Source organism: Corvus brachyrhynchos, unplaced genomic scaffold, assembly GCF_000691975.1.
Source record: "Corvus brachyrhynchos isolate BGI_N302 unplaced genomic scaffold, ASM69197v1 scaffold283, whole genome shotgun sequence".
Classification (NCBI taxonomy): Eukaryota; Metazoa; Chordata; class Aves; order Passeriformes; family Corvidae; genus Corvus; species Corvus brachyrhynchos.
The window spans coordinates 1,933,664-1,949,979 of NW_008237409.1; the positions used below are offsets into that span (position 1 = coordinate 1,933,664).

The following is a 16,316-nucleotide window of genomic DNA, read 5'->3' on the forward strand; positions in this document are numbered from 1 at the left end:
GTGGAAAAATCTGAATCAAATATCTGGAGTTGGAGGAGTGGAAGGGGTTTGCATTTTCCTGTAAGGTGCTTTTAGACAGTCCAGCTGGAGAAGTGACACCAGTGACAACTGTCCCTTTCCTGTGTGCCTTCAGTGCAGTCACAGAGGTGACAACCCCAGCCCTGCCTCCCCAGCCCCAGCTCCTCAGGGCATCATTCCCAGCTCTTGTGCATTCACACAGTGAGAGAAGAGCTGATCCAGAAGAAAAACTCATTTCCTTTCTCCTCTCCCCCTCCTTCCTGGACAGATCAATCCCCTGATCTGTTCTACTATCCCCTGGCTCTTGGCTGGGTTGCAATCACAAAGTTATTTGCGTTGGAAGGGGCTTTAAAGGTCACCCCAACATCCTCCATGGACACCTTCCACTGGATCAGGATGCTCCATCCAACCCGGCCTGGAATGTTTCCAGGGATGGAGAATCCACCACATCATCACAAAAACTTTCTCCCTCACATCTACTCTTATTTTAAACCCATTACCCCATATCCTATCACTACAGGCCCTACTAAAAGTCTGTCCCCAATACATGAGGAAGCAGCAATCCCAATTTATAAAGGAATATTATTCTATTGGAAATCAAGAAAGAGGAATAGAGGAGTTCTTTGAAGATCAGCAGATAGAAATATCACAGATGTGAGAGCCCACAAGGAGCGAGGAGAATCCCAGGGCTCTTCCCCTTCCCAAACAATGGGAGAGGGGAGGCTGTGCTGCCATTTACAGGAACTGCACTTCCACATTACTGCTCTCATTAGCAAACACAAAAGCATTATTTATGTTCTCTTGTGCATGACCATGTAAATCACTTTGCTTCCCTTTAATCCACCTCTGCAAGTAGGAAGAATAACAAATGTGCGAGTTGCACTTCATTCTTCAAGTGATGCAACACTGAGAATATTTAAAAGCCAGCAGGAAGCTCAAATTGTCCTCACTGAAGAGTAAATCTGCAGAAACCTTTCCCTGGCAGGTGCAATATTTATCTTTAGTAATTAAGAACTGAAAGAATGTTTTATTTTACCAAAGAACCTCTCTCAAATATCTATAGTAGAAGTTAGTTGTATTCTGATTTTTTTTTGATTGTACTTCACAGATGTTTCTCCATCGTTTCATTATTTCATCTCAGAAAAGAAAGGCTATCACAAAGCATCTTGTCTGTATTTCTGTTCACATGGGTTGAGTTGGCATGATCATTTAAAAGATACAGAATTTTCAAATAATCACCTTTAAAAGAATAGCTGATAAAAATGTAACACTCGTGCTGATACTTATCTGAGCCCCAGTGCACTGACTTTCTGCACAAGAGCCAAGCACTTTAGAAAGTAAAACTAAATAGAAAATAACATTCTTAGCACTGATTAGGCTTACACAAATCAGGTTAACCACAGGTAAAAATGTGACAAAAGAATACTTCTCATTCACAGTTATAACAAATTGTAGCTCAGTGCAACAGTTCCAGTGAATAAAAGGGAGCAGGATTTATTGGATTGCAGCACACGGGAAGTTTAACTGCAGCTGAGCAGCAGCTGTTGCACAATTTGATTTCTCCAGAGTGATTTTTTGCACATAATCTTGTAAATCAGTCTCAGGATATGCAGGGCACCATCTATTCCTCCATGAGTGCAAGCTAAAAGAAATCTCTGGCAATTTATGGTTATACACATAATCATATTTGTTACTGAAGTTAAATGAAGCATGGGAAAGGCACACTACACTTAATACCCAACCATATCAATGTGCATGACAAAACATCATATTCCACAGAGGTTTTGCAGAGACAAAGGATTTTATCTTTTCAAAATATAAACATTTTTCCTTAATGTCTGTTCAAATCACATCAAAGTGTAAACTGGGTTTTCATTCAGATTACTTAAAAAGATGTATATTATATACACAATACAGGCCAAAACCTCAGAACAGACAGGCTTTCTAGGCCAAGTAATTATTCATTTTGGTAACTAAATACATGATATGATTATTTGTGGTCACATGAACATGACACACCTGAGAAATTTAACCAGTTTACTACCACATGCTGATTTATGTCTCCCTCATCACTTGCCCATTAGAAATACGAAAAGCTTTCAGATCTGTAAAATTATGAATAATATTTTTTGTTTCAATTCTCTAAGAATTAGATTAATATAATCACAGGGATGATAATAAGTACAACTGAAGCACAGTCTTCTTCTTGTAAAGGAAGAACAAATAAACACTTTCAAGTCAAAATACCATCTAAAACTGTAAAACTACTAGAAATGAGTTAATTTAGAACATTGCCCAACAGGCAGGTGCATGACAGTGATAAACACTAAATCCCCATGCTACATCTTAATGCCATTCCCACAAAACATCCTTCTAAAGTATTCCATAGACAGCAAGCCATGAATAATCTTCTGCCTTCTGCAAATTTAAAAGCATGCTTTCATTTCAGCCACTGCTTATTACAATTCTTTATACGACCAGAACTCACCGAATATTCCAATATATGAGGAAACTTCAGTATTTACCCACCTATTGGTACAATCCTCTCTGGTTCACAGCAGCAGAAACATACCATATTCCCAACATTTTACCAAGCCTTGGATTGTCCCTCTGTTCACCATGAAGTGCTCCAGGCAGACCCCAGGCCCTGCTGGCAGGGAGGGCTCTTCATGGCGAGGCAGGAGCCCAAACAACTGACACCAAACACTGGTTCTGACTAAGAACTCTTGTTTGTGGCTTTCAAATTAACATCCAGAAGACTCTGGGACTGAGAGCTGCTTTGCAAGACATAAAATAGCCTGGGAACTAAGAGGATAACAAGTGGCAAAATACAGATTAAGTGACACTGAGGCTTTTACTTATTGGCCAGGGCTGCTGTCAGACTTTCATCTTTCTGCTTTTCCTAATTAAAAACAAACACACAGAAAGGGGGATATAACCTCGACCAAGACAGATCCTTGTGTGTGTCAGACATGACTATCCAGGTGTTCATGCAGCAGAACATGGATTATCAGCACCTTAAGGTGGGAACAGGGAGGTGTAAACAGGCACAGCTCCTCTCACAGCACAAGTGTTCACACTTGGGAAAAGCAGCACAGAATGAAACGTGCCCTTAAAAGCAGCTTTAATAAAACCAAAATCTTCACAATTGGCTTCTAGTGGCTTCCACACATCCCTGTTCCCCAGAGTGGTTGCCCCAGCTCCAGAACGTGGATTTAACACCCAGCCAGCCCTTTAATGTTCCCCTCACTGTTCTTCCCTTTCAGCCTCCCATCTTCATCCTCCCACAAAGTTGACAAACCCAGCTCTGACAGAAGTTGCTCCTTCCACAACATTCAGCTTCCATTTTGCTCTGTTTCAAAAACTGCCTCTTCCATTTCAACCACCCTGCCTGGTAATCCAGGGCTTCTCTCATTTATTGTACTAAACAAATGATAAATGTATATTCTAAAATATAATTATTTATACTGATTGCAGTCATAACTGCACCTCAGCAGGTGAGAGCTGTCAGAAAGAACAGAATGAATTTTTCTGACAACAGAGGAGTCTCTTCCATTGAAAGGGGAATTTGGCTGTTATTTAATCAGAACTCAGTGACACAAGAACTGTGTGACAAAGAAGTACAAATTAAACATTCTGTCAGTTCAAAAGCAGCAACCCCTCTGATGAGTGGAATTATTTTCCCCATGGAAAAGGGCTGAAAACCTGACTATCTAAGCCCATTACATGACACTGAGTCACACCAAAATGACACATAAAAAAGGCAACCAGCACCTATGTTGCAGCAGAAAAAATATTTCCAGCTAAATGAAGGAAATCAATGAGGTGTTCCCTGAGTCAGTGTGACAGAAATGTGAGATTTACAGGCTCCACTACAGTGCTGTTCAATATGATGGCTTAAAATATATATATTAAAAAAATGAATTTAAATGCATATGATTGTACTACAAAACTGAGAAAATCCAAACTACTGCTACTTGGTCATCTTCAGGTGTAAGACAAACTCATATCCCTGAAACAGCTTTTGTAGGAACAAAGGCCAGTTATTTTGGCAGCTTTCAAATAAAATTATTGATATTTCTGATTTAAGTGAAACGGAACAAAATTTGATTAAAAGCAGCAAGTGTGTGCAACTTCCTGTAACTTTAAAATTTCATTTCTAATTATGTGTTGAGAAATGTAATTAAAGTCATCTGCACACCAAAATAAATGTTATTTACAAATGAAAAATTAGTATTCCTTTGTTTCCCTGATAGCCTGGCTCATTAAGCAAATTTAAATGGAGTCACTGATGCTTTGCAATGAAATGGTGGCTGTTTCTAAATCAATGGGAATAACTTTGCCTGTTTTTATCACTGCCATTTTTCATGGCTCTGACATATTGTTCAAGAAGCTGGATGGGAAGCACAGTGTGAGGTAAGGCTGAGGAGGGGGGTTTGAGGCTTGTGCCAGGAGATCCAGCGGGAATGAGAAGTTCCTGATTGCACCAGCGAGTGTCATGAATTACTTTGCATTTTACAGAAGAAAGTGAAAACCTTTCCCTCTTTCTCTGTATTATGGTGTTTGCCTCAGTTTACCAAACATTATCTCACTTCCTGGTCGTTCCAAAGGGAACCATTCTCCCAGGAAAAATATTAAGAACAAGCCTTCATTTAGAGCAAAGGAACTGTCACAACAGCTCTCAGTGTTTTACACATTCAGCTGTGTTAAAAATACTTCTGTACTGGATTTCTTACTCTTTGGAGTGACCTGATTAGGCTGAAATTACTTCCAAATGCTCAAGCACTTATATTTTCCTTAGTTTTGCATCTGTTGGATGAAATTCCTACACTGTTGTAAATCACATGGAAATTTAGTAAAATTTAATTTTATCTAGAGGTCCAAACATAACTGTCACATGAGCTTTCCAAATCTGTGGACAATAACCACATCACCTACATGGATTTCTGGAATTCACTAAAAAGCTCAATCCCAGCTCTGACACGATGGTAACGGTGACAGGGATATCAAAACCAGAAGTGAGAACAACCTTAAACATGAAATAAAATCTATTAAAACAGCAGCTGTTAAATTTAATTCTTTTTTTAATTCCAAACCTCAGTTTCAGTAAAAATAAACTTTCTGTGAAAAGCTCAGTAAAAACTGTTCTGAAAGTTTCAATTTCAAAGCATACAAAAGAGCAGATCTCAGTTTGATACAGGTCAAGATCTTTCCCAGAACACTCAGAGGGTTGGGGTTTTTTCCACACAACTCTTTCTCTACCTTGTCAACGAGACCTCAGAATATTCGTGATTTTCTGTAACCTCAATGTCTCCTGCAGCCTCTCACGTAATGTAAATAAATTACCTGTTCATAAACTCCCAACTTAATCATGCATTTTCATTTCAGATGGTCAGAAAATAGTTTGAATGCCCATATTTAAAACCAAGAGGATAAAAAAGGGCACACTGCTTTATTCAAGCAGCCCACCCATTAGAGGATTAAATGCCACACTGACACCAAGGAGGAAAATCCGTGAGAGGACACAAAACACAACCAGACTGCTCAAATCCCTGACATCTCCACAACCAACTCCCTTCTCCCAGGGATCCTCAGGGATGGAATGGATGCTTGCATTACACTGGTACATGAAGTGTCATTTATCAGCCTTTTGTTTTTAGATTCAATTTAAAAACCAGCTGTTCCTTCTTTTACGTTAACACAGACATAAGGAAGCACTTCTCCTCTGGAGACAGTTCCTGAGGATGCTTCTCTTTAGTTAATTCAGTTCCCTGCCTCTACCACATGCCAGGAATATTATTTATTTTACTGGAGAAGCAAATTAAGAGGTAACACTTATTTTTGAAACAAACATTATTTTCTCAACTCTCTCAGTAGTTTTACAACCCACTATAAAGACCAAAAGTAAACCCAGTATTACCAGTCAGCCACTTCAGAAGATACTTTTTTTTTTAGCTTGCTTGGTAGCAAACTTCTATAGAAGTGTGGTAGCCTCAGCATTATTATCTCTTAAAAATAACAACCCAGTGTCCTTGTACACAACATTTTACACCACAGCATGGAAAGCAGAGAACAAATGAGCTCAGAGAAGGAATTTCTCTCGCCGAACCGAACGTAGCGGAGCAGGGAGATTGAATGAACAATGATTCTGCCTGTGAACTCTGGCAGGTTTTTTTAAGATGTGCACCTTTACTCACAGTGTGTGACCCCAGCCAGGGTCTGGTAGAAGGTTGGGGTGTCACTGTCATCAGTGAGGGTCACGTACACCCCTCCCGAGAGCAGCCACCGCGAGAAGGTGAAAGCATCTTTGTTGTGCAGCAGCCAAACCCTGAACTTCTCATAGTTCACCTTCTCACCCTGCAAGAAAAACCAGAAAATGGGAGCTGTTTTTCTCACAGCCAGTAAACAGGAACCATCCAGCTACATGAACAAAAACTGGGACAATCTCCTAGAAAAATAAGTGCTAATGTAATTTTTCTGCTTGGAGCCATGCCTGTTTTTCCCTTTCCTTTTGAAACGGCAATGGGAGGGAAATTAACTTTCAGTTCTCTCTGCATTTCAGCCACCTACTCAATGTGGCCTTTGGAAACTCATTTACCCTGAACCTCAGGTGAAAGGGATGAAAAGAAAAATGGTTACTTGCAATTCAAAACAGCAGAGGTTATTTTGATGAATTTAAATGTATTATTATAGATACCAGCTCTGCTGTACCAAAAAACAGGTGCTATAAAATCACAAACGTTCTGTTCTATCTGTGCAGGTATACCAATAACACAGAAAAATCAGATTTGGGAATAACTAATGCTGTGATTAATCACTGCAGGAACTTGTGGATTTTTTTGACGTGACATTCCCAGGATCTGCTCACTCTGTGTCTCTTGGAGCTCCCTGTTCAGGAATACATAAAATCTGCACACTCACAGAATTTCTGTGCTGTTTAAACCATTTATTTGAATCCTTGCCAAGCTGTGGCCATGAAACCATAGGGATCAGCAGACTAATTTTTACAGAACCTACAAAACTACCTCAAATAAAAGCAAACCCATTATCAGTAGACAAACTCATTATATGGAGAGTCTCATCTCCAGGGGAAATAAACAGGGGTCTGGAAAGTGGAAGAGGTTTCAAGTCATTGATTATTTAAACTCCCCTCATATCACAGACCATTAAACTTCACTGAATTACATCTCTACAGAATCCAACCATTTGCATTTGGCCACGGACTATCTGCAACTGCCAAATGCAGAAAATTGAAAATTCACTATATTCCCTTTGCCAGGCTGCTCCAATGGTTCATCACCAGCACTGCTAAAACATTTGCTTCCTATTCCCATTGCAGGGGATTGTTTCAGGTCCAGATACTCATTCTTTTTATGCCTCTTTTTCTAGACTAAAGAGTTTTATACTTTCATCCAACAAATCACAGAATGGTTTGGGTAGGAAAAGACATTAAAGCTCATCCAGTTCCACCCCCTGCCACAGGCAGGGACACCTTCCACTAGAACAGGTTGATCCAAGCCCCTCCAACCAGGCCATGAGTTTATTTCTTATTCTTTCATTTCTCCAACAGTTTGGATCAAGAGACAAGAACATTTTCTCACTCCCTTTTCCACCCTTTCCCTCTACTTTTTGCACTGCTCTTTGTAAAGGCAGCAAGAGCTGTGTCATTAGAACTCCAATTTTCCCTGGAAGGACAATGAAGAGGGACAGAAAAACTTCAGATAGGAGGAAGAAAGCATTTGAAGCAAGCAATGATTACAGCTGAACTATGATGGAACTTGAGAAACAAAAGGAAAACTCAGATATATTCCAAAGCTTCTATTTCTAGCTGAGTACACGCAATGATTCTGATGAACAGAAGTACCTATAAACATTATGCTTGAAATCAAACCCATCCTCTCTCTGTAAGGCAGGCAGGAAGGCCCACAGCAGGAACATTAAACTTTCTCACTCTCCAGCAATGACCGTGGATGATTAAGAGCCCAGTAAATCCTGCTGAGTGGGTTATTACACTATTTTCATTTTAAAAGAAAAATCAATATGCAGCATTTTCTCGAACAGGAAAATGCTCTGAAGCCCAGATTGATACTCATCTTCCTGCAAGTCTTCATAAAGTATTTCTGGATTTCTTGGACAGCGTGCAATTAACTTGCAGGGTGCAATTCATCACACCACACTGATGGGAAATTATAAATAGGAAATGGCACCGTGGGTCAGGTCCAGAAGCTGGACTGCAGTGGACACAGGATTTATGATTCCAGCCAGGACTGAGGAATGCAATCACTGCCTCCAAAGCCAACAGGACACCAGGGCCAGATCAGAATCTGGCTCAGGCAGTGCCCACAGCCAGAGTTATCTCCAACACAGACCAATAAAATCTGAAGTAACTAAGTAACCTGACAGCCACAAATAAAGCTTCCAGTCAATCTGCTCAATGCTTTCGCCAGAGGAAGGTACAATGATGTCTCCATTCTGCTGATCTTAGTCCTCTGATAACAAACCAAGCAAAAACCACTGAAAATTCATCAGGATTCCTGGAGCCCAAGAATCACCTATGAACACAGGGAAGTACTAATTCCCTGGTTTAGAGGAAGACCTCAGCAAGCTCCATAAAGATTACATTTCTCAAACAACCTAAAGAATAATTAAATGTTGTAGCTCCTGGCAGGAACAGTGATACAAAAGCAATAATATAAAACTATTATTTTTAAGCAACCACTGCTGTCAGGCATTTTTAAATCCAGGGTGCAGATTTTCTTTCTTCTCAGCTCTGTATTCTAGATTTCTTCCCTGATTACAAAAAACGTTCACATTAATGACTTGAGTTCCCACCAGCAATATTAGTATTTAAATTTACCTGATGACATGATTACCCTTGGGAAATGATCTCTTTCCAAGCAGCACAGTAAGTACAGGAGCACAGAGAATGCCTGCATTTATACACCAAATGCTGTTCACATCAATACAAATTACATGTAATACCACAACACAAAAAACCATGAGCTTTTACCCAATTTAAACAAGGTCAATTTGTTCCCATACGTGCATGAGTATGAAAAAGAAGCCACTTAATGTAATCTTGACTTTTTTGTAAATGCAACAGGAGAAGAGCTGCATGAAATACCTCAGAGAAGCATTTCTTGAGTGACTCTGGGACCTTCCCATCAACCACATGCAGCATCTTCTCCATCTCTTCACGGACAACATAACTCCCAGATTCATTAGAGAAGAGGCTGAAAATATCTGAGGAAATAGAGATTTGTGTAAACATCTCATGGCAGTGACATTTTTCAAATTTAAAGTTTACAACTGGCTGAGAATGTCAAAGGCTATGCAACAACTAAACGACTAAAAATTTAGGTTGCTCCAGTTTCAATACAGGTCCACAAGGTTTAGGTCAAGATCTCCCTTTTCTTTTACCATTGTAATCAAAGGGAAAATGAGTGTTATCAAGTCAGATTAACAGAGAAGACAAAACAACAGAAGTCAGTAGGCAGATGCTTTTATTTGTTTTGAAAAATATCAATGCCATCCTCCTTCCTCTGCCCACATACAGAGAGCATCAGGCTTTCTGCAGGATCCCAACACTGACATTTCATGATGACTTAGCAAATATTTCATTTTGAATGAATATAGAAAACAAAAATGCACTTAATTAAAAAAAATACAGACAAAAATGTTTCCAAAAATCCTGTCTTTTATTGTAAAATGTGTGCTCATTTTACACTCACAGTCTTGTTACTGTTTTAAGTTACATCACTTACATTTTGTTTTCTCCTCCTCTCTGCCTCTTGTAAGTAGAACTAATCCAACTATCAAGTTATTGAAGTGCAGCCCTTTGGATATTCCTCCAAATGAACAGTAGATAACCTAGAAGAATAAATTAGAGAAGTTAACCAAAAATAGAGAAGTTAACCAGAAACAGGGCAAACATGTCAGAAATAAGAAGAGCAGCTTGTACTGAGGCTCCATCTTATGTGGTTTTTAGGCTCATCACCTCACATTCAGCTAAACACACTTCAATTATTAATTCTGTTACACTTTTGTAGCTCTTCTGGTACCTATAAACAGCCTTTACTTAGGGAAACACAGGTACCAGTCATATAGAGCAATATAAAAATCCCATGTTAGAACCCTCCAGTGAAGACACTTCTCACTTGCTCATGGTGTTGTTTCCCCACACTTCTTTATCAGGGCTGAAATCTCCTCCAGGCTGAGCTCTGATAATCTCAAAGGCATCAAGGAGATGCAGCACGAATCCCCAAGCCCAGGCTGGTAGCAGAGAGGGGAACTCCAGAGCCCTGTGAGTCACGACACCATCACAGGGGTGGTTTCCACCACATATCAAAATTAAGTCAGGACTGGGAGTGCCCAAACAAAACCAGTCCTGGGCCTGGCAAGGTTAGACCTGGCCAAGCCACACAGTGCTGCGGTGGCAAGAAGGTGATAAAGGAACACCTGACACAGAGTGGCTACACCAGATCTACTGCTGCTCCTGCAGACACCTCGACAGTGACCTGCAGAAATCCTCTCCTTGTCCACACGTCCATCTGTCCATCCATCCATCCATCCATCCATCCATCCCTTCAGATAACTAAAATCTGTCTGCAGGCAGGGCAATGTAAATCAATGTACAGCAGGCTTTAATTCTCCAGAAAACATCCTGCAGAACCTCACTTCCATCCCACAGCGTTACCCAAATTTAATTTCCACAGGGGGCCCAGACCAGCCTCTTCTGTTACTCCAACTTGAATCCATTTACGAATGCTTGAAGGGCTAAATTATTAAAGCTGAATTTGTGCTTTATTTGGACACAACAACTGCGCAGGCTTCAAGGCAGAGACTTGAATTCCACACTTTTTATGCCTAATCCTTCTGTCTTCACCAGATGCCTTCAAGGCTACACAGCCCATGTGGGCAATTTACCTTCATATTACACTGGACTCATTACTTCTTTAAAATATGCAGCTAAAATATCCACTCACTTCTGCTGAACTTTGTACATCTCAGCTGCGATATCAGATGAGCACCAAATATTACATTTATACATTATTTCAACACAACACAAGAATTGCTCATGAGATAAACAGAGAAAAGGAATTCTGTGGATAATATCCAAGGTATCAGTATTTAATATATGTAATTACAACCACGGGCAGCTGGCATTGCTTGGAGTTTAGCTGCTTAATCATTCCTTGGGAAGAGTTTATAAACACTGAGTAGTCACGTAACACATCAGTTTGCATTCCTAAGGAAGGAACTCCACATTTTTTCACATTGGTGTGGCACTTGGAAAACTCCTAATATGCACCATCAAAATGTGATGCAATTCTGTGTTTTCCAAAATTACTTAATGCTGTTGCAGCTTTACTTAAAACAGCCACACCCAGAGAGAATCACAGCGATTTACACTTCAGGATGTAAAATTTACTGTAAGTATATGGCACATAGTAATTTTTTTCATAAAATTTAAGCCTGACATGTTCTGTTGCATGGGCAACTGAAGAGTATAACAAGATTTAAAAACAAAAGCTGTGCTCATGCTTGCCACCACCTGACCAGCTTTCTTGCACTTTACCAACACAGACACATCTCTAAATTTCCTTTTATTAACATCTTCAACTCCATTTTCCCAAGAGATCCTCCCAAGAACATTATTGTCCTGAACATTTAAAAAACGTTTTGTGTGCAGGACAATCACACAAATTGTTCGACCCAAGTTCCACTGGTTTCAGTCCTGTTTTATGTCCTAGTTAAAACTCCTGTGTTTTTAATTTAATAAATTCCTGAAGGCCTCTCACTCCTCAGGTATGAAAAACCATTATTCACAACATGCAGAGCACCCAGCCCAGCAACCTGAGGCTCCAAATGATCGGTTTTAATGAGTGAAAGGCAGAAAACTCAGGGGTTTTAGCTGCCTAATGACTTTGCCTGCCTCTCCCAAACCTGAATCCAGGATTTACAAAGCATCCCTTGACTCAAATCCCAATTTTGGCCCAATTTACAGTTTTCAAGTTCACAGATTTGATACTGCACTGCCTGAGTATGAATGCTACGAGTACATCATAATTTGTACTCGAATTTTGAGATGAGTTCTGATGAGAAGCCATCAAAAACCAATTATGAGTCTTCCATTAATTTTATTTCACCACCTGGAAACCAAGAACTGCTCTATAACCATAACGAGTGTTGAAAGAGACAATCTGTGTCTTTAAGGACAGATTTTTTAAAAAAATAAAATAGAAACTAGCCAGCAGACATTTGAAGCCCCAGAATTTCTGTTTGTGACCAAATCAGTAATTTAATCCTTAATACTGACATAAAAGGGATATAAAAGTACAAGTTAACTCGTACCATAAAATTCTCAGTATGTTACACTATTTCAAACCAACCATGCATTGTGAAAGATACATTTTTTGTTTCATCTTAGGGGTTATCAACTCTCAAAGCATCCAGAAAACACTCAAAAATTAATACTGAAGACAGGCTTTAAACTCTGGGCAAATCAGGCCCCTCTTTTTCCACTGCAAATTTTCCTGCTAAGCCTTAAACACCCACATAAAAAGCAAACTGTTTACAGAAGTAAGTAGTATCATCCTCTTTGCCAACACTTAGGAAAAACAGGGGGAAAAAAAAAGAATGGAGAAAAGACTAAGCTTAGGAAAAGGAACTCTGGCAGAGTGTAAAACCTTCAGCAATGCACACTTCAGCACTCACATTATCTAAATAAAACTGGGAGCTTGCACGCTGCCTCTGAGGTCAACAGCTCTGAGCATGCCAAAAATAGAAGCTGTGACTAGAAATGACATGAAGCAAGAGATCATTTGAAAGGTCTGCCTAATCTTTGTCTCTCTACCAATAATATTTTCATATCTCTCTCAAGAAAGGGGTAACTTCATACAAGACAATAACTTTGTAAACATGCAGGCGTGCAGGTTGGTATTACTATTTTTTTTTAGACATATACACAGGATATATATAAACATATATATGTTTATATCCATGTAATAAATTTTGATTCTGGCTATTTGTCAGTTCTTTTATACATTTGTTATGAACAAATTTATTTTTAAGAGCTCGTAAAGATTCATCTTCAGAAAATGAAGCAACAGTTACTGGAATCTCAGAGAAACCAACAGCAAGTGTTGTTGGAGTAAATAAAATCTGTTACAATGGTCTTGTTACAAATTCCCAATCTTTTAATTGCCCAACTTTCCATCTGGATATTCAGGTTTACTTCAAAGTCATCTACCAGGCATTAATAGGGTTGGGAGCAGTAGCTCAGCTCATGCTGATTCCATGAGCCAAGTCTGGAATATCATTTTCAGGCAGAGAAGGTGCACTGTGATGTTGCATAAAAAATGGGAGGCAATTCAATCAACTCCATAAACGTTTGTGTGTGCACCATCCAGCTGCCCATTATCCACTGCATTTGGCTTCCCAGGAAAACAGCAAGTTCACAGCTCACCTCAGCAACTTTGGGAGGGACCCCATCACCGAGAACTTCCCTGATGAAGCACTGCTGGGTCATATAATAGGAGAGGCCACAAGTTCTCTTGAAAGCATCTTTGAGCCGCTTCAGTTCTATGTCTGTAACTGAGAACAGAGCAAAGAAAAGAAGATTTGGTCAATAAAGATGTTACAGAAAGGTAATAGCTTAAGGAATCTCCAAACCCTCCCCTCCTTACATTTACCTTTACAATAAAAAGAGATGAAGAAATTAAACGCGTGATTTCCCCTAAAGAGTGGGAAAATGGAACTGGAGAAAATGAGATCTAATAAACTACTCTTGCTTGAAAAGAGAGAAGGGAAGCAGACCTACAGTTACCATCAATGTGAACAACAGCTCACTGCCTAAGTTTTCTGACTACAATAGTGGATTGTAATTTGTTCTAAATTCAGCACCATTCTTGTCGCACAAAGGAAAATAAGGCAGCTTTATGATCAATTTTGCATTGCATGTAAGCCAGAGAAATTATCTGCAACCAGCAGTGGTGAATATTATTAAGAGCAGCTCCAACAGCATCTTTCAGGCAGTTTCATCTGTTAATCAGCCTGCTTTTCTAAATTAAAACAAAGAGAGTACTTCACCACCACTACAAGTTCATGAGACAGTGCAGTGAGGTGTGATTTAATAGGAATAAAATGTTGGACTACATGTAATTCTTCACCCAAGATTCCCTTGCACATCCAAAATCTGCTTGCCAGCTATACCTGTTCAAGCTTGTTCACAACTGTAAAGGTGGAAAATGTGATGACATCCCGCTCATCCTGGCCTGGGAGCTCCCTGGAAAGCAGTGCTGCCTTCAGATTTTACAAGCACAAAGCAACTTTCTAAGAAAGTGTTTAAGAAAGGAAGGACCTCGTGGAACAAAACAAGCCCTCTGTCTAAAGCCAAGCTGCAGGGAATGGCACACGATGCCCTGGAAGTTCCTGTGGGGTGCAGGAGGAGTATTTACCATGCAGAAGCCCCGAGAAATGATGCTGCACATGGGAGCTGTGTCACTGTATTTATAGCAAGGCATTTTCCTTACCCTGCTATCACACGCCAGACAGAAACAACACTGCCACGGCCAAAGACTTGTGGAGCTTCTTGTCAGCCAAAAAAACCCAGAGCACCTGAGGGCTTCATCCAGCACTCAGTAAAACTTCTACTTTTCAATTAATTCATTCATTCATCAAAAGCAAAAATCAATCCTTAGAAGTAAATCACATTAAAACATTTCTCCCTAATTTTAATCCGAGTCAACACCGAAACAGATCTTGGCTTCACTTAGCAATTGTGTGTGGAAACAGAAATTGGGTTATGTTTCCTCTCAAATTTTATTACAGATTCTAGGTACTTCTGGCCATAAAGAAAAAATTCAAAGTATCTAAGGGATAAACCTCAATTGTGACCCACACAGCACCAGAGCTATCAATTAGCACAGTGGTGATTATCATTATCACACATCTTGTTTTACTAAAACGAGCCTGCTTTAATTACATGGCAGAAGAATGTTGGTTTCATACTGTTACCTGGCTTACGAGGTTTTTAAATTCCATTATTTCATATTAACATCTACCCAGAGTCACTGTGTGCCTTTCCATGTGATGCTTTAATGAACACTCAGGGAGGAAATGAAGAGAAGTGCTTCACCTCCTCTCACCTCTAAGCACAACGTCACTACAGCAAATCTTCAGCCAGCAGGGACAATTCCCCACACTTAATGAGTGGTGGGATTGCTTGGGGAGCATGGATAGGAGAAGCTACTGGCTTTGTAATTTTGGCAAAGCAAAGCAAACAACCTGGATCCTAGACTAAACCAAGCAACAGTTCTTGGATGAAAATATTCTCATTTATTGCAGTTTTTAAATGCCTGCACACACACACATATTTTTAACAAAAATAGACTCTGTGTTCTGTTTTTTTCTCCCCCTCTGTTAATTTTTTGATCTCCTCACCATTTAATCCAATCTGGTTTGGGGTTATTTGGCAAAAGTTTCTATACAAACAAAGCATTTGCTAAGCTGATGCTTACAGCATCCATGACTGCCCAGTGTGCACCCCAGGCAGTGCTCAGGAGTAGGAAAATCCCATATAAATGTATTTCCCATAATCCATGGGAGTGATTGGAGTGCCAGTCAAGGTGAGGAGAAGGTTAGGCACAAGACTTGTCAAGCAATACTCCCAAGACTTTCAAAAAGAACCACACTATCAGTATATTTAACAGGCATGGTAAGTGGATGCTGCCAATCCATGTTACATTTCAAAAGCAAGTTATTATTGCCAGAGCCCACTCAGTATTATTGTTTGCAGGCAGAAACTACAAAAAAGGTCATGGAATAGCAGGAAAGGTAATTACTTCCATTCCTTCCCCAGGAGCCATTAAAATGACTGATGCTGGCCATTTAAAATCATCTGCAAAGCTTTGTAAAGATAAGTTCATTATACATTTAGATCCATGCACATGAAAGTACAACTGAAATGAGAAGAGCATAAATCAAAAATATTATCAATGTTTACTACGAGTCTGGAAGGCAAAATATTTGAATACAAAATCCCAACACGAAAGCACCAATTATTCAACAGAGATAGAACACGATAGCGTGTTGAGAGGAAATAAAACTAAGTCTTCAATTATTAAAGGAACATTTCTAGAAGCAATACATCTATTACTATAATAATATTAGAAATTGGAGCACTCACATCCCCAGAAGCTGCCTTTTTTCTCTCAATTCCACAAGCCCAACACAGGAAGCACCACAGAACACAGAGGCGTTTTTCATCCTGCCTTTAGACACCAGGGTAGTTGACA

At 39.6% G+C, this 16,316-nt stretch overlaps 1 protein-coding gene across 2 annotated transcripts in view; it reads right to left on the minus strand.

Moving 5' to 3' along the window:
- Positions 1 to 13,614, minus strand: part of USP32 (ubiquitin specific peptidase 32) — a 43,147-nt gene extending 29,533 nt beyond the window's left edge. The window contains exons 1-4 of one of the 2 annotated variants that reach the window (XM_017730947.1): positions 13,487 to 13,614; positions 9,783 to 9,888; positions 9,143 to 9,261; positions 6,216 to 6,375 (exon numbers count right to left, since the gene is read on the minus strand). In XM_017730947.1, coding sequence (XP_017586436.1) covers positions 6,216 to 6,375; positions 9,143 to 9,261; positions 9,783 to 9,888; positions 13,487 to 13,549 — 448 coding nt within the window. In that variant the 5' untranslated portion in view covers positions 13,550 to 13,614. Of the gene's footprint in view, positions 1 to 2,547; positions 2,780 to 6,215; positions 6,376 to 9,142; positions 9,262 to 9,782; positions 9,889 to 13,486 lie in introns of those variants that run through there. The other variant, XM_017730948.1, reaches the window with a different exon arrangement.
- Positions 13,615 to 16,316: the final 2,702 nt, after the last annotated feature.